The 19,178-nt window shown below is 39.2% G+C and overlaps 1 protein-coding gene across 1 annotated transcript in view; it reads right to left on the reverse strand.

Moving 5' to 3' along the window:
- Positions 1–439: 439 nt before the first annotated feature.
- The window catches only part of pfdn6 (prefoldin subunit 6), a 35,515-nt gene continuing 16,776 nt past the window's right edge, over positions 440–19,178 (reverse strand). The window contains exon 4 of the mRNA XM_028801757.2: positions 440–1,006. Coding sequence (XP_028657590.1) covers positions 886–1,006 — 121 coding nt within the window. The 3' untranslated portion in view covers positions 440–885. The remainder of the gene's footprint in view (positions 1,007–19,178) is intronic.

Consider the following 19,178-nt stretch of genomic DNA (forward strand, 5'->3'; position numbering starts at 1 on the left):
TCAAAGATAAATCTATTAGGATTCTGTTATCATATGATAAGTCTTCAAATACACTTATTTAAATTCAGTCATTATTTAATCAAATTTGTGAAGAGTTGGAGTGGAATAACTTGTAATGCTATTTCATCATAGCTCCAGAAGAATGGGTTCAAACACCAGCCCAGTCACTGTTTATCTGGAGTTTAAATACTTGCCTTCTCAGCATGGATTTTCCAGTCCCATTCCACCAATGCCAGGTAAGTTGGCTCATGCCTTGCACCCAGTTCTGCCAGAACATGTCCCTTGCTCTTTGCATCTTTATTACTGGATTTAGACAGTTCAGATAATGGCACTCCTTTTGCTTTTTAGTTTGGAATTGGAAGGAGTTAAAAGATGTTTTGTCCTTATCAGGACTGAAGAAGTATTTGCACCATAGGACAGATACATTTGGAAGACTGAGTGGATTTTTGCAAACAGGTTTTATTCGAAATTGACCCCTAGACTGAAGAAATATTAAATATTTTAAAATAGTCACCAGGAACATGCCATAACCAATTGCAAAATGGGGAAAAAAATATGCAAGCAGTCTTTCCATTTAAACGTAAACTTATTTCAATCATGTCTTCAGTCAAGAGAAAGAAAATCCACTTTATATTTTGTGAGTACACACTAATGTTACATGGGTTCAATCTGTTTTAACATGAAGATTTCAACATATACCATAAGATCATATAAATACAAATTCTGGTGAGTGCCATCTATGCATGAAGTGCATAAATAAAGTCTTTATGGCATATGAAAACTTACATTAACATAGTGATGCTGCTTGGAAATGCACAGTAAAGGCAGTTGTTTGCATGTACTATACTGTGTAAGTTTGTGTGACAGGGTCTGCTTTAACACCTGCTAAATCTTGACAGCTGTTTTGTTTTGACTCTTTTGGAACTCCTGCTGTAGTGTTGCTAGGACTTCTCGCCGCTGATCGGATTTCCTCTCCAGTTCCTTCATCTGAGACTCGTAACGCTTTCTAGAAATACAAACAAAAAGCTTAATATTTAATATAATTGCAGAACTGATTAAAAATACATTTAATTACTTTCAGCATGTCTCCAATGATCCATTAATAAAAGAAAACTTTGAAATATAGTTAGGTTTCAATTTATAGTGTAGTCTCTCCCAGATATGATTTAGAAACAAAGATGTGTCTAACAGTGAATCTTCGCCTCAGCCATGCAGAATATTTTGTGGTAAACAATTAAACACAACAGAAAAAAAAAAATACTCACTGCAGTAATCTATTAAGATGTCTCTTTTTGGAACATTATTAGAGTGCAGTGTAGAAGGCATTAGCTATTGTTTGCAACTCCTTATTATTCTTAAGAAAAAAGGTCCAATAACTCAGTAGATGCTACATTAAATTGCTACTAGGAATGCAATGTGCTGGCTATGAGGGTTTCACTTCTACTTAAACCTTTAAATACAGTAATAAAACTAAAAAGAAAGTCCACTTTGGAAAAAAAATGCAGTTAAAAACTCAATTTAGCATTGCCAGTCCACCTAACCTGCTGGAGGAAACCCATAAAGACACTGGGAGAACATGCAAACTCCATACAGTGAAGATCAGGGATGAGAACCTTGGTCTCCATACTGCAAGGCAGCAGCACTGTGCTGTCCTAAGGAAAAAGTGTTTCCTGCAAATTTCTCACTGAAGCACCTTTCTACATATGTATGTGTGCGTGTGTGAGTGTCGCAACTGGGCACACACACCACTTTCATCTTGTTAGCTATGCTAAAAGGCACTGCCCAGTAGACAAATACAGTTTTAGTTCACAGTTATGCATTGTTAACCCAAAGTTTTAATTTTAACTATGATCTATAAAAAAACAAAAGAAGCATGGTGTCTGCCATGACATGGTATGTGTAGGCATCAGTTTAATTCTATGATCTGTGCAACAGATAAAGTATTGAACAATTAAAACACTTTCAAGTTAAAAGAAATGATACCGAGTGTACCATTTTATTAGATGATGTACTCCAAACGTATTGCACATAAAGTTCACCTAGGCCTCCCTTTACTACTCCCCTCAGTCCATGGAGGCCCACGGCGATTGCAGTTTTTTGTTAATTCTTGCAAATTCTTGACTTTAACTGAACTCTTATCCTAATTAAACATGCTATTACTGCCAGTTTCAAACTTTATCATTTCAGAAATGCATAAAACAGTTGATTTACTTCTTAGAAGAGTTTAACATGTATGACTACGCTATACCGTTTTCTTTAAAATCTGTCTGGTTTTTAAATAAATAAAAGGTTCTTTTTTATTAGAAGCAGAAATGATACTAAAGTAAAAAGAGAATTCTATAAAAAAAAATGGTATATTTGTCTCCACTGATTTCAATAAACTGGAGTATTTTTTCATTTTCTACTTAATACTTTTTTTTTTATTTTTTATAAAGCTTGAAATTCACATTGTATTTAAATAATGAAAATGGAAAAGAGGTTGTAAGCTCTAAATGTTAAAGGGATACAGCTATTTCAATAATAGCTCCACATCTGAGATCATAACCAGATATCTGCTTCAATTCCACTAGCATTTTAAAATAAACATAAAAACCTCAAGACCTGGAAAAGTAAACATTTTAACAATTTCTATAAAAAGGTAGATATTACTGTGTTATTCTGTAAAGACACAGTAAGGTCTAATGCAGTAAATAACAGTATTCTTAATTAGGATAGGAATTCCAGTTAAAAGCAGATCATGGTTGGAATAATACTCCTTGGACTGACTTGAGTAGGAGTGCCTTGACTCTATCCCTCAATGATATTTGGATCAAGATTTCAATGGATTATTTTCAGCATTCTCTGTATTCTTTGCAATTGGAAGTCAAGCAAAATGACACTTTTTACTGGCTAACTGAACAGATTACAATATGCAAGATTTCAAGGCACCTTAGGCCACCTCAAAAGCTTGTATATTGTAATCTGTTCAGTTAGCCAAAAAAATGTAATTTTGGTTGACTTGTTATTGCATCCACAATAGCTAAGACGCTTCAACATCCGTATTTTTTGAAAGCTTGTTTTGTATTTCCGCAACTGTGTACTCACTAAGAAAACACTGTAATGAACCTGTTGCATGAATCATTTTCTTTTTTTTTTTTTTTTTATATTTTTATTTTATTAATTTTCATTGTAATCATTCCATACAAACAGATCAATTTATAACCCAACAAATTTAAAAACAAATCAAACCCCATCCCTGAGAAGGAGAGCTTAGCTAAAGGAAAATTTCTTTAAGCTTTTTAATAAGGCAACATTAGACAAAAGAAGGGGAGAAGTAAATATCTATATAAATAAGAGATGGAGAAGGGAGTTAAATGCAATAATAGTTAATTCTCTTATTCTAAAATAATATTGATTAAATCCTGCCAAGTTTTGAAAAAATTTTGTACAGATCCTCTAACTGAAAATTTGATTTTTTCCAATTTCAAATAATATAAAACATCGGTTTCCCACTGATTTATAAGAGGAGAATTAGGATTCTTCCAATTTAACAAAATAAGTCTGCGTGCCAAGAGTGTAGTGAATGCAATCACCGTTTGTTTGTCCTTCTCCAATTCCAGTCCATCTGGAAGGACACCAAACACAGCTGTTAGTGGGTTAGGAGGGATTGTGATACTAAGGCTGTCTGAGAGGCACTTAAAAATTTTTGTCCAAAATGATGTTAGTTTGGTGCAGGCCCAGAACATGTGACCCAGTGAAGCAGGAGCTTGGTTGCAGCGCTCGCAGGTTGGATCCTGGCCTGGAAACATTTTGGACAGTTTTAAGCGAGACAGATGAGCTCGATATATAATTTTTAGTTGAATAATTCTATGCTTTGCGCATATAGAACTCGAGTGAATTCTCTGCTTTGCTACCTTCCACTCCTTTTCTGATATATTGATTAAGAGATCTTCTTCCCAATGTCCTCTTGGATCTTTGAAAGGTAGGGACTCTAATAAGATTTTATATATTGCGGAAATAGTGTTTGTTTCCTCGGAATTGAGCAGTATTTTTTCCAGCATTGTGGAGGGTGCAAGGTGGGGGAAATCGGGCAATTTCTGTTTAACAAAATTTCTAATTTGAAGATAGTAAAAGAAATGTGTAGCTGGGAGGTTAAATTTTGAACGTAATTGTTCAAAAGATGTAAATATGTTGTCTATATAAAGATCTCTGAGCATTTTAATCCCAAAACTTTTCCAGGTATTAAAAACTGGATATACTTGCGAAGGTTGAAAGAGGTGGTTCCCTTGCAGAGGTGCCACTGATAAAAGATTTTCCATCTTAAAATGCTTCCTAATTTGGTTCCATATTCTGAGTGAGTAAAGCACAATTGGGTTATTAGTATATTTGCGATAACTTTCATTTATTGGAGAGCAGAGCAGGGAATATAAAGAAGTACTACAGGATTTTACTTCTATTGCAGACCAAGCCTGTGTATGTGCATTTATTTGTGTCCAGGTTTTTATGGCTTGTATGTTTGGTGCCCAGTAATAAAACTGAAAATTAGGTAAAGCCATGCCACCGTCTGCCTGAGGTCTTTGTAGGGTCGCTCTTCGGATACGTGGGTGTTTTGAGTTCCAAATGAATGAGGTTATTATTGAATCTAACTGTTTAAAAAACGATTTATTGATATATATTGAAATGTTTTGAAATAAAAAGAGAAGTTTAGGAAGGATATTCATCTTCATGAATCTGCATGAATCATTTTCTGAATGCGTAACAGAAAAGAGAAATATGCTATACACCATACAGGTATATGCATGGTAACAGCTGTTGCAACTCTGAAAATAGTAGTAACAACTTTGTTACTCTCTGTAGCAGCTTGTTCGTGTTTTTATAATGCCAGATTGTTCCACTCAAAGTGTTTTCTTTTTGAGTAAATGAAATTCTCTCTGTACCCTAATTCTTCAAAATTATTTTTGATTAATACAGGATTCCCTTGACACATAAGCAAAGCTTTATAAAAATTGGGTATATGAGGAAAGTTAGGTAATGCCACTTTTATTAAAATATACAAACCACAATTAAGATGAATTTTCAGTTATGAAAACCAAGTCTGGAACTATTTTCAAATTCCTGCTACTAGTGGGTACCCTCAATCATCTCTACAGTCCTTTCAAGTATTCTGAACTGAGCAGTGCAGAATGTCAAGCACAGCTTGATGCTACTGATGCACAATCACAGTCAAAGTCAGGGCTTCTTAAACTTTAAGTCAAAGCTCCAAAAATGCTGAGCCATCTGGTCAAAGTCTCTCAATAATTTAAAACCAAAGCTGCAAAGCATTATCTTGGACTTTGGTTACTGCGAACAGCAGTCACATTACATGATTTTGGATAATACTAACCTATTAATCAAACCAAATGCTTAACTATAGTAGACTGTTGATGCAGATGTGATCTTTTTGCTGTTCCACCTTCAGGAATTGAAATGTTTTCATGTACTACAATTTTTTCCACCTGAAATTAAGTACTAAACTCTTACTATGCACAACTAAAAGGGATTTTTTTTTTTTTTTTTTTTAAAATCGCACAATCCCAACAAAATTCCATGTAGGGATTTTAATAAGCAATTACTGAGAGTTTTATGAGTGGTTGCGTGCCTTAATTTTTTTTTAATGTAAGAACAGTAGTGTAGTTTGATGAACATAAGAGCCTGAAATTGCCATCCTTTTAATTTACAAAAGTTATATAGTTACATATTAATCTAGATAGTTGCATAAGCTTTAAAGTAAAAATAAATAAACAAAAAAAAAAAGAGCCAAATAAATCAAAGTTAGTTATGAAGGCTGAACTTCCTTCATGGCCTCAAGTGTCTTGATGTTCCAGTTTTGCTTCAACCTGTTCCTGTATTTATTTTTTAAGGAAGGATGGCACTTCTGCCCCAAACAAAAAAAACTTTTCACTTATGATTAATGTTAATAAAGCTAAAGTGTAATGTTTGATAATATGTACTTTATTATTAATAATTGTTAACATTCAACTTTGTTCTTCATTTAATATTCTTCTTCCATAGTCTGATGATGTTGAAAAAATGTTAAACGTACATCAGGCAAGTTCACCAAAAAAAAGAAGATCTTCAATGTAACATTGTCACTTGCCTGTCACTTAACAAAGATGCTTTCAGGTATACACAAAAGTCCATCAGTCTTTTGTGTGTGATTCAAGTGAAATCTCCATCCAGACAAAAACTGGCTCAAAGAGGTGTGGAGCAAGAGGAAAAGGTTACCTCCATTTTCATGTGAGCAGTAGGAGATTTTGATTTGGACAGAGAAGAGAAAAAGAGGGGTGAGAGAAAAAAAAGTGGAATCTCACAGCAGGAGCACCAGGAGACGGAGCAGTGGAACTTAAGTGCAGTGGAGTATGAACACTCGAGTTTGGCTGATATGATAGTTTTGATAATACCAAAAAAAAAAAAAAAGTTTGTTCCTAGCAATTCATTATTTGTATTTAAATACTTAAAGGGTGAAGGTACAGTCATGGCCAAAAATATTGGCGCCCCTGCGCTTCTTTTGGAAAATGCACCACTTCCCTTAGAAAACTCTTGCAATTACAAATGCTTTGTTATTGATGTGTTTATTTCTTTTCTTTGTATTGAAACAACACAAAAAAGCAGATAAAAAAGTCAGATCTGATATCATTCCACACAGAACTCCATGACTGTTGCTTTCCCTCTGGTCAGACCAGCAGCAGACCATTTTTGAGAATGTTAGAAATGGTAGACTTCTCGATCTCCAACAGTACTGAATGGCTAACCAAGAGATAATTGTCAAATGGCAGAGAACCAGCATCAAAGAATTAAAAAAAAGACAGTCTTACTGTTCTGGTTCTAATTGTTTTTGCAAACCTTTGTAATCCTAATATAAAAATCCTAATGCTACTGCTGCAAGCAGGAAGCCATGTGACAGGAGGCAGGAAGTAGGAAGTGAGTGCAGCAGCAGTAAGCATGGTGTTTGTTCTCTCAAACAATCCTTCGCCATCCTGCTTAGTTAGCCCTTGTGAAGGCATTCCCTGTAAGTTCTGTTTTTTCTAGTTTTATAGCCTTTGTTTAAGTAACTGGTTAAGGAGTGTCAAAGTAAATGTTGTATTTCATTACATAAATTTACTGAGCTTTCGGCTGTTAAGCTCTTAGTTATAAATGCTGCTGTATTTACTCTATGTTACTTATACAAGTACTTATTAGTGTTTGTTTGTATTTGTATTTACAGTTTCACACCATTTTTGTAATTAAACATTCTCTACATCACTTCGTGGTTCCGGGAATTATTGCATGAAGGTGTTTAGCTTGCTGGATAATTGAACAGGAGATTCAGTGAGGCCAGTACAGTGAAAAGGGAGACCTACAAGCAAGATTGCTCAGTGGCTCTGACTCCATTGTCTTATAAGGCATCTTAAGGCAGAAATAACAGCGCAGTAATTTGCTCAAGAATTGCTAGAGGAGTTACAGTTACTACATTGTCCAGTTGTCCATGTAAAATGGAGCTTCAAGAATTGGAAGTTAGATCTGTTGCTTGTCGTTCGACTAAATCTTCTGCTGTTTCAAATGTCAGTGTAGCAGCAGCCAAAGCACGTGCTAAGGCAGAAGCTGCCCAAGCTAGAGCTGCCTTTTCAAAGAAGGAGATTGAACTTAGAATGGAAAAGGCCCGTCTAGAAGCCACGTTAGATGCTCTGGAGAAAGAGAGAGAGGCAGAGGCTGCGCTGGCTGAAGCAGCTGTGATGGAGGCTGCAGTTGCAAACTTAGAGGCCGCAGAAATTGAACTCGGATCCCAGTTACTGCCAGCACAGAGCCCACAGCAGCGTACTGAACAGTATGTAAATGAGCATAGCGGCAGGCATTCATTCAGGGAAGGATGTTTGAATAATGGCCCCATTCCGGACATGTGTGTCCTCAACCTGGTAGCAGATGAAAATATAGCCCGAGAAGAAGCAAGCTATCTGGCATCAGGTCATCCTGCAGATACTACTGTACACAATAAAGAGTCTCCTTTAAGGCAAAGGAGCCATCCTACCCTTTTAAGTAATCAGCCAAGCAGTGCTCGGAGCCTGCCTGTGCTAACACCTTGCCCTAGTCGTTATAACCACCACATGGATGAAACTGCTGGACACTCTTGTGACCATGCCTCATCAGATTTAGCAAGGTATCTGGTACGAAGCCAATTGATATCATCCGGACTAAATAAGTTTGATGACCGGCCCGAGAATTATTTGGCCTGGAAATTCACATTCCTTAATGCCATAGAGACATTGGGTCTTACAGCGGGAGAAGAGATAGATTTATTGATTAAATGGCTTGGGACAGAATCTGCAGAACATGCGCATCGCATCAAGTCAGCGAATGTGCGGAACTTGTCTATTGGGCTGCAGCGCATTTGGGAGAGATTGGAGGAGATTTATGGGTCGCCATAAGCCATAGAAAGTGCTCTGCTTGCAAAACTGGACAATTTTCCTAAAATATTACCAAAAGAACACCAAAAGCTTAGGGAACTGAGTGATTTACTGTCTGAGGTTGAGGCTGCAAAACGAGATGGTTTTTTAGCAGGGCTTTCCTACTTGGACACTGCTAGAGGTGTTAACCCAATAGTAGAAAAGCTCCCATATGCGCTTCAGGAGAAGTGGATGATGCAGGGCTCCCGCTATAAGCAAGAACACAAGGTCACCTTTCCCCCATTTTCCTTCTTTTTGCAGTTCATACGCGGTGAAGCTAAGGCACGTAATGACCCCAGCTTTACTCCTCCTCCACTGTTAACCCAAACAAGAGAGAGAGATTCGTCGAGAGTCACAGTAATGCCCGTAAGCCAGTGTCTGTACACAAAACAGATATTACTCCCTGTTCCAATTCCCCAGCCAATGATGACCCAGATAGACAATGTCCAGTTCATCGCAAACCTCACCCCCTGAGAAAGTGCAGAGGCTTTAGAGAGATGCCGCTCGATGAACGGAAAAGAATGTTAAAAACACATAACATCTGTTTCAAATGCTGCGCATCAACCAAACATGTTGCCAAATGTTGTGAAACAAGTGTCAAATGTTCTGAATGTGAGAGTGACAGGCATTCAGCTGCCCTCCATCCAGGCCCAGCTCCTTGGCTGTCCAAGTCCCCTTCTCCCCTCGCACAGCATGGCGGGGAGAAGAAAGAAGCAGCAGATGACGCTATTACGTCCAAATGCACTGAGGTGTGTGGTGAAGGCTTTAGTGGGAAATCCTGTGCAAAAATATGCCTTGTGAATGTTTATCCAGCCAGTGACCGCAGCAAAAGCAGGAGGATGTATGCCATGCTGGATGACCAAAGCAATAGGTCCCTAGCTCGGCCAGATTTTTTTGACATTTTCAACATAGATGGACCTTCAGCTGCATATACATTGAAAACCTGCTCTGGAATAGCTGAGACTACTGGCAGGCGAGTGGTTGGTTATATCATAGAGTCATTAGATGAAAAAGTAAGTCTTCCTTTGCCCACACTCCTAGAATGCTATATGATCCCTGACAACAGGGATGAAATTCCTACTCCAGAAGCTGCTCACAATCACCATCACCTCAAGGCAATCGCCAATGAAATACCACCTCGTGATAGAGAAGCAGCAATTCTGCTGTTGCTGGGAAGGGACATGTTAAGGGTGCATAAAGTCCGTAAGCAGATCAATGGGCCCCATGATGCAGCATATGCCCAAAAATTGGACTTGGGCTGGGTAATAATTGGTGATGTGTGCCTGGGTGGTACACACAGGCCTTCAGAGGTCACTAGCATGAAAACTTACATCCTGGATAATGGCAGGCCAAGTCTCTTTCACCCATGCGAGAGCCATATGATGGTCAAAGAGAGGTTCATCCCTTCTGAGCAGCACCAACTCTTCTGCCGCATTCCCAGTGAAAGCCATCTGACTGGAGCAAATGGGGAGAAACTTGGACAATCGGTTTTCTACCAGACAAAAGGTGATCACAAACCTGCACCTTCTATGGAAGATCTTTTGTTTCTCAAAACTATGTTGAATGAATTCTTCCAAGACTCCAGCAACAGCTGGGTGGCCCCACTTCCTTTTCGCAAAGCACGTAGGCAATTGCCTAATAATCGTGTATATGCTATGAATCGTTTTAGATCTCTAAGCCGCACCCTTGAGAAACATCCAGAGATGAAAGCTCATTTTCTAGAATTCATGAAAAGGATGTTGGATAGCTGTCATGCAGAGCTTGCGCCTCCGGTTCAAGAAGGTAAGGAGTACTGGTATTTGCCCTTCTTCGGAGTGTACCACACACAAAAGCCCACCCAAATACGTGTGGTTTTTGATTCTAGTGCTCAATTTGAAGGGGTTTCCCTTAACAATGTGCTGCTCTCTGGGCCAGACTTGAATAATAGCCTGTTGGGTATCCTTATAAGATTTAGGAAGAACCCCGTTGCACTTACTGCTGACATTCAGCAAATGTTTCATTGTTTTCTAGTGCGAGAAGATTGTAGGGATGTTTTGCGCTTTCTATGGTATGAGGACAGTGACCAGGACAAAAGGGTTGTTGACCATAGAATGAGGGTGCATGTTTTTGGTAATAGTCCCTCACCTGCTGTGGCCATTTATGGTCTGAGGCGAGCTGCACAAGAAGGAGAAAAAGAGTATGGCAGTGATGTGTGCCGCTTTATTCAAAGAGACTTTTATATGGATGATGCTTTAAAGTCTGTCCCCACTGTGGAGGAAGCAATTGATCTCCTTAAGAGAACACAGGAAATGTTAGCAGCTTCAAATCTTAGGCTCCACAAAGTGGCCTCTAACAAAGCTGAGGTGATAGATGCGTTCTTAAAGGAAGATGGAGCTAAGGATCTACAAAATCTTGACTTGTTTGTGGATGACCTACCTGATCAGCGAAGTCTTGGGGTAAGATGGAATATTATGTCAGACATTTTTACATTTTATGCACCTGAAACTGAGAGACCATATACCCGCAGAGGAGTACTCTCCACGGTCAATAGTCTTTTTGACCCGCTGGGTTTCCTGGCACTAGTGACTATCCGGGGGCGCTTACTACTTAGAGAACTCTCGAGACACGGCAGTGATTGGGACACCATTCTTCCAGAAAGCATGCATGAACAATGGGTGCAATGGCAGAGTTCGCTGCAGTGCCTCAGAGGCATTCAAATACCCCGTATATATTCCGCTATTCCACCTTCTAATGCCCTGCACATTGAGCTGTGCATTTTTTCAGATGCCTCTGTTAATGCCATTGCTGCTGTGGCTTATCTCAAATTTCTAAGCCATGACAAGCAAATAGATGTGGGCTTTGTCCTCGGCAAGGCAAGACATGCCCCCCGACCTGAACTTACAGTGCCCAGGCTGGAGCTATGTGCTGCGGTGCTAGCTGTGGAGATTGCGGAAGTCGTCAGTGAGGAAATAGATCTCCAGCTAAACTCCACTAGTTTTTATACAGATAGTAAAGTGGTTTTGGGTTATATTCACAATCAATCCAGACGCTTTAGTGTCTATGTAAATAATCGGGTGCAACGAATCCGGCAGTCTTCTAAACCTGAACAGTGGCATTATGTGCCAACAGATCAAAATCCTGCTGATCATGGTTCACGCTCCATTTCAGCCTCCATGCTTTCTAGTTCAACATGGATTACTGGACCTTGCTTCCTTCGCCTTCCACTAAAGAAAATTCCAGAAGAACAAAATAAATTTGACCTCATCAACCCAGAAAGTGATGTAGATATTCGTCCTGAAGTGAACTCTTTGTCCACTTATGCCTCTGAGAGTCACTTAAGCTCAAAACGGTGGGAACGTTTCTCTAGATGGTCATCTCTAGTCACGGCTGTGGCTCATCTCTGCCTTATTGCTGACTGCTTTGGGAATCGAAAACAAGCAGAAGGCTGTCTAAGGCTGGCATATTTGTAAGAAAGGCATCTCAGATGGAAATTAGTAAAGGCTGAAAGCTTAATCATCAGAAGTGTGCAGCATGAGGTATATTCAAAAGAACTCAGATGCATTAGGGCAAAATCGGACCTTCCCTCACAAAGCTCCCTCATCAAGCTGAATCAGAGCAAGTGGCCTACGGCTGGTTGGTGCCAAACGGTGCATAGGTAAAATACTTAATCAGTGTGTGACTTGCAGGAAGCTCAGAGGGAAAGTACATGAACAGCGAATGTGTGATCTGCCAGCTGAAAGGCTCCAAATGGATCCTCTATTCTCATACGTGGGTGTAGATTTGTTTGGTCCATGGGAAGTATCTACAAGGCGCACAAGAGGAGGTCATGCAAACAGTAAAAGATGGGCAGTACTCTTCACTTGTCTGTGTACTCGAGCAGTCCACATAGAAGTTGTTGAAGAAATGAACTCTTCCAGCTTCATTAATGCATTAAGGCGTTTCTTTGCACTGCGTGGTCCAGCGAAACAATTAATCTCTGACTGTGGTACAAATTTTGTGGGTGCCTGCAGAGAATTAGGAATGGAAGCTCCAAAGCAAGGGAAGGTGCAGGAGTACCTACAAGATCAAGGATGTGCTTGGGTTTTCAACCCACCTCATTCATCGCATATGGGGGGAGTGTGGGAACGCATGATTGGAGTGGTACGACGCATATTAGACTCCATGCTGTTGCAGTCTGATCGTGTACGACTTACTCATGAAGTGTTAACAACGCTAATGGCAGAGGTCATCACCATAATTAATGCACGTCCCCTGGTACCTGTTTTGTCTGATCCTGAACATCCTAATGTCCTAACACCTTCCATGCTGCTCACCCAAAAAATAGGCACGCCTTTTCTGTCTCAAAGTAACTTTGGTACAGGTGAGATGTTGAGACACCAATGGAAGCGTGTCCAATACCTCGCTGAGGAATTCTGGAGCAGGTGGAGAACGGAATATCTCAGCACTCTGCAGACACGACAGAAATGGCAAAATAAAAGGCCTGACATCAAAGAAGGTGATGTTGTCCTTCTGAAGGAAAAGCAAGTCAGGAGGAATGAGTGGCCTATGGGAATAATAATGAAGGCTGTTCCTAGCAAAGATGGATTAATAAGGAAGGTCGAGATAAAGATAGTTCAGCAAGGAGCAACAAAAATCCTTTACAGGCCTATTTCAGAACTGGTTTTTCTTTTATCACCAGATTAAAGTATTTGGCTCAGTTTTTTGGTGGTATCTTAAAGATACCAGACGGGGAGTGTTCTGGTTCTAATTGTTTTTGCAAACCTTTGTAATCCTAATATAAAAATCCTAATGCTACTGCTGCAAGCAGGAAGCCATGTGACAGGAGGCAGGAAGTAGGAAGTGAGTGCAGCAGCAGTAAGCATGGTGTTTGTTCTCTCAAACAATCCTTCGCCATCCTGCTTAGTTAGCCCTTGTGAAGGCATTCCCTGTAAGTTCTGTTTTTTCTAGTTTTATAGCCTTTAAGTAACTGGTTAAGGAGTGTCAAAGTAAATGTTGTATTTCATTACATAAATTTACTGAGCTTTCGGCTGTTAAGCTCTTAGTTATAAATGCTGCTGTATTTACTCTATGTTACTTATACAAGTACTTATTAGTGTTTGTTTGTATTTGTATTTACAGTTTCACACCATTTTTGTAATTAAACATTCTCTACATCACTTCGTGGTTCCGGGAATTATTGCATGAAGGTGTTTAGCTTGCTGGATAATTGAACAGGAGATTCAGTGAGGCCAGTACACTTACATTAATTACCATGATTTTATAATATTACTCTGGGAGGAAAAATGGGGTAGGAGTTATTCTGAAGGAACAGTATGTCAAGAGTGTTTTGGAGGTGAAATGAGGGTCAGGCAGAGTAATGATTATGAAGCTGGAAATTGGAGGTGTGATGTTGAATGTTGTTAGTGCATATGCACTGCAAGTTGGGTGTGCAATGGGTGAGGGACAGAAAGTGGTGATTGGAGCAGATTTCAAAGGGCATGTTAGTGAAGGGAACAGTGGAGACGAGGAGGTGATGGGTAGGTATGGTGTCAAGGAGAGGAAAGAAGGTCAGAGGATAGTGGATTTTGCCAAAAGGATGGACATGGCTGTGGCGAATATGTATTTTAAGAAGAGGGAGGAACATAGGGTTACGTACAAGAGTGGAGGAAGATGCACACAGGTAGATTACATCCTATGCAAAACGGTTGATCTGAAGGAGATTGAAGACTGCAAAGTGGTAGCAAGGGAAAGTGTAGTTAAGCAGCATAGGATGGTGGTCTGCAGGATGACATTAGAGATCAAGAAGAGAAAGAGTGAGGGCACAGCCAAGGATCAAATGGTGGAAGTTGAAAATGGAAGACTGCAAGGTTGAGTCTAGGGAGGATGTGAGACAGGCACTGGGTGGCAGTGAAGAGTTACCAGACAGCTGGGAAACTACAGCAGATGTAGTAAGGGTGACAGCAAGAAGGGTACTTGGCGTGACATCTGGAAAGAGGAAGGAGGAAAAGGGAAGCTGGTGGTGGAATGAGGAAATACATGAGAGTATACAGAGGAACAGGATGGCAAAGAAGAAGTGGGATTGTCAGAGAGATGCAGAAAGTAGACAAGGAGGTAGGGCGCAAGGTGAAGAGAGAGGTGGCGAAGGCTAAAGAAAAGGCGTACGATGAGTTGTATGAGAGGCTGGACACTAAGGAGGGAGAAAAAGACCTGTACCAATTGGCTAGACAGAGGGACCGAGCTGGGAAAGATGTGCAGCAGGTTAGGGTGATAAAGGATAAAGATAGAAACGTACTCACAAGCGAGGAGAGTGTTGAGCAGATGGAAAGAGTACTTTGAGAGGCTGAGGAATGAAGAGAATGAGAGAGAGAAGAAGTTGGATGATGTGGAAGTTGTGAATCAGGAAGTGCAATGGATTAGCAAGGAGGAAGTATGGACAGCTATGAAGAGGATGAAAAATGGAAAGGCCGTTGGTCCAGATGACATACCTATGGAAGCATGGAGGTGTTAAGGAGAGATGGCAGTGGAGTTTTTAACCAGATTGTTTAATGGAATCTTGGAAAGTGACAGGATGCCTGAGGAGTGGAGAAGAAGTGTACTGGTGCTGATATTTAAGAATAAGGGGGATGTGCAGGACTGTAGTAACTACAGGGGAATAAAATTGATGAGCAACAGAAGAAGTTATGGGAAAGAGTAGTGGAAGCTAGGTTAAGAAGTGAGGTGATGATTAGTGAGCAGCAGTACAGTTTCATGCCAAGAAAGAGCACCACAGATGCAATGTTTGCTCTGAGGATGTTGATGGAGAAGTTTAGAGAAGACCAGAAGGAGTTGCATTGCGGCTTTGTGGACCTGGAGAAAGCATATGACAGGGTGCATCGAGAGGAGCTGTGGTATTGTATAAGGAAGTCGGGAGTGGCAGAGAAGTATGTAAGAGTTGTACAGGATATGTAGAGGGAAGTGTGACAGTGGTGAGGTCTGCGGTAGGAGCGATGGATGCATTCAACATGGAAGTTGGATTACATCAGGGATCAGCTCTGAGCCCTTTCTTATTTGCAATGGTGATGGACAGGTTGACAGACGAGATTAGACAAGAGTCCCCGTGGACTATGATGTTTGCTGATGACATTGTGATCTGTAGCAATAGTAGGGAGCAGGTTGAGGAGACCCTGGAGAGGTGGAGATACGCTCTAGAGAGGAAAGGAATGAAGGTTAGTAGGAACAAGACAGAATACATGTGTGTAAATGACAGGGAGGTCAGTGGAATGGTGAAGATGCAGGGAGTAGAGTTGGAGAAGGTGGATGAGTTTAAATACTTGGGATAAACAGTACAGAGTAATGGGGATTGTGGAAGAAAGGAGAAAAAGAGAGTGCAGGCAGGGTGGAATGGGTGGAGAAGAGTGTCAGGAGTAATTTGTGACAGACGGGTATCAGCAAGAGTGAAAGGGAAGGTCTACAGGACGGTAGTGAGACCAGCTATGTTATATGGGTTGGAGACGGTGGCACTGACCAGAAAGCAGGAGACAGAGCTGGAGGTGGCAGAGTTAAAGATGCTAAGATTTGCACTGGGTGTGAGGAGGATGGACAGGATTAGAAATGAGTACATGAGAGGGTCAGCTCAAGTTGGATGGTTGGGAGACAAAGTCAGAGAGGCGAGATTGTGTTGGTTTGGACATGTACAGTGGAGAGATGCTGGGTAAATTGGGAGAAGGATGCTAAGGATAGAGCTGCCAGGGAAGAGGAAAAGAGGAAGGCCTAAGCAAAGGTTTATGGATGTGGCGAGAGAGGACATGCAGGTGATGGGTGTAACAGAACAAGATGCAGAGGACAGAAAGATATGGAAGAAGATAATCCGCTGTGGCAACCCCTAACAGGAGCAGCCGAAAGAAGAAGAAGACCCAAAGAATGATTCACAACTATAAAAACAACATTGTCCAAAAATACACCACATTTCCCTATATGAAATTATTTTTCACTTGATAATACTGTGGAAGAAAACTTTTTCTAAATCAATGAGTTATTTACTGCTGAAAGTAAAATACCATTTTGTGGAAAATGCACACAATGAAATGAATTTTAAAGTTGTACTTTCATTTGGATTATGCTTAAGGATTGTGAAGAAGATAAGCCACCTTCTCCCAATAGCAGAAAGTTTGGCTTATGAACTAAACCAGGTCAGAAATGGACTAGTAATGTTCAAAGCACTTGTACTTTTGGAAGTTCAGTTCAAAATATTAAAAAACTAGGCAAGTACCCACTGAGCCATATTACTGACAAATTTCTGTTATCTGGCACTGACAAAGCAAGTAAAACCATAGGATAATGTTCCTCTTTTTTGACCTACATTCTCTCCTAAACAGTATCAAATACCCTGTCTAAAGCAAATGAATCATGTCCTCCTCCCTGCTATCATGTTATTAAACCTATAATTCATATTTAATGAAATAAATATGCTTTACAAAGTAATGTAATAATAAGCTTGAGACCTTTTCATAATTGTAAACAAAAATAAAACAAGATGACAAGTTATTATAAATAGTTTCAAGCTGAATGTTCGTTTTAAGGCTAAATATAAGCAAGAACAAATATATAACAAACTTGTTCAGAAGTCTTTCACAGAAATCCAGAGGAAATCTGAAAAACGACATATTTCTTCTTTGAAGACAGAAGAAAAGGGAAGAGTCTCTCAGTGTTATAGGACTGTAACTCCTACTTTGTTTAACAATGTATGCCTTAACTGTGCTATGGAGGCTATATACAGTAATCTTTAGGAAAGAAGCTAGCTTCTTGTATTTTTACAGTACATTATCATAATCATTTCAATTATGCAAACCTCTTTTAAGTTATTCTGGTCTCAGAACTTCAATCGGGGCATTATCCTAGTTGCTTCATTGAGAGGTAAAGCAGAGTTAGGCAAGACAATTACCAGACCACAGTGGTTTTAGGCCTGCAATAGATAAGCAAACCTATTAAACCCCCATCATCAGGTGCTAAGACCAGAGGTCAAAGACTACATAATGAACATTATGAAAATCAAAAGTTTTCAAAATGAACACAATGGTCACCACTGCTTCTAGATCTTTCACCCTTTGCATGGAAATGGGAGACAAATAACCTGTGTAACTGCTAGCCCAGATCTACACAAGATGGGTATGAAATTTTAATCATCATCCAATAAAAAGCAGTAAAAATCATAAATGCCATAAATAACATTTTGGAGTTGCTGTTAACTGACAATTTTTTTTGAACGGTAACACCTATCTCATGACTTTAGACTGGCTAAAAAACCTCCCAGGGCAGAAATTGAACATGAGACAGCAGTGGTGCACACACTTTATAAATCTGGCTTGTTGGGTAGAAAGACAAGAGGAAAACTGACAATTTTGCTTTTATTTTATTTTGTTATATTAATAGGACATTTAGAAAAATGTCATTTGCCAACATTTTTACTTTTGTTGGTGACCGGCAAAAAAAAAAAAAAAATCAGTTAAATAGTTTCATGTTTCTTTGTTGTAACACAATAAAAAGTGTTGCATACATTTTGCAGAAAACATAGTACGTAAGGAGACTCTATTAGGGCTCTTTTTTCACCCTCCACTACTACCAGACAATATAAATGACTCCTCCCATTATGCCTCTCTGCATTTTAGGCAATTATAACAGATCCATTGACAAAATGACAGTATTTCCAGAGATACATTACATTTTATACATGTACGCTGTATTATATTGCATGTACTGTACACTTCTAAGAATAACTTGCACATTACTTTTAATGGTTTTGTACTACGTCTGTTGCTGTAAGAATAAGTGAATTTTATACTGGGTATCAATCAATCCATAAATTTATTTTTAAAACTTAAAAGCATTTTTCAGTCACTGAATTTATTTACCAAAGTATTTATTCAGCTATTAAGCTTTCAATATTTTTTTTCCCCTCTTTTACTTTGCCATGGCAAAAAATTACATTACAACAAAACTGATATATAAGCTAATGGTTATTGGTTCTGCCAGACTTTCACCACATCCAGTCAGAATCAGAGGCTGGTTTTCTTTGTTGAACTACACATTTAAATCAAGGATTCTTAGTTGCTGAATACTGAATCAAAAATGCCCTTGTATCGTATGCTTTGCTTTTCCAAAAAAAAAAAATATGGTCAAATTTAGAGTATTTAGGTGATACAACTTTAATAAATTTCCATTAAAAGTCAAATATCCTGGGAACTTCTGTGTGTTGTCTATGAAATAACCTAAAGTAACACAAGTGGAAGAGTGAAAGGCCAGGAGGCTGTCACTGTTTGTAATTTTTTAAAGTATGTTGTTTTATTGTGGCCGGTTTTTAAATGATCTACAACCCCCTATTCCAAAAAAGTTGGGATGCTGTGTAAAATATATAAAAACAAAATGCAGTGATTTGCAAATCTCATAAACCCATATTTTATTCATAGAACAGAAAGTGAGACATTTTACTATTTCATGAAAAATATTAGCTCATTTTGAATTTGATGACAGCAACACATCTCAAAAAAGTTGGGACAGGGAAACAAAAGGCTGGAAAAGTAAGTGGTACTGAAAACAGACTGCTGGAGCAACATTTTTCAACTATTTAGGTTAACTGGCAACACATGATTAGGTATAAAAAGATCATCTTAAATTGGCAGTCTCTCAGAAATAAAGAAGGGCAGTGGTTCACTAATCTGGAAAAGACTGCACATACAAATTGTGGAATAATTTCAGAATAATATTCCTCAACATAAAATTGCGAAGACTTTAAATATCTCATCTACA

This window comes from Erpetoichthys calabaricus, chromosome 1 (genome assembly GCF_900747795.2).
Source record: "Erpetoichthys calabaricus chromosome 1, fErpCal1.3, whole genome shotgun sequence".
Taxonomy (NCBI): domain Eukaryota; kingdom Metazoa; phylum Chordata; class Cladistia; order Polypteriformes; family Polypteridae; genus Erpetoichthys; species Erpetoichthys calabaricus.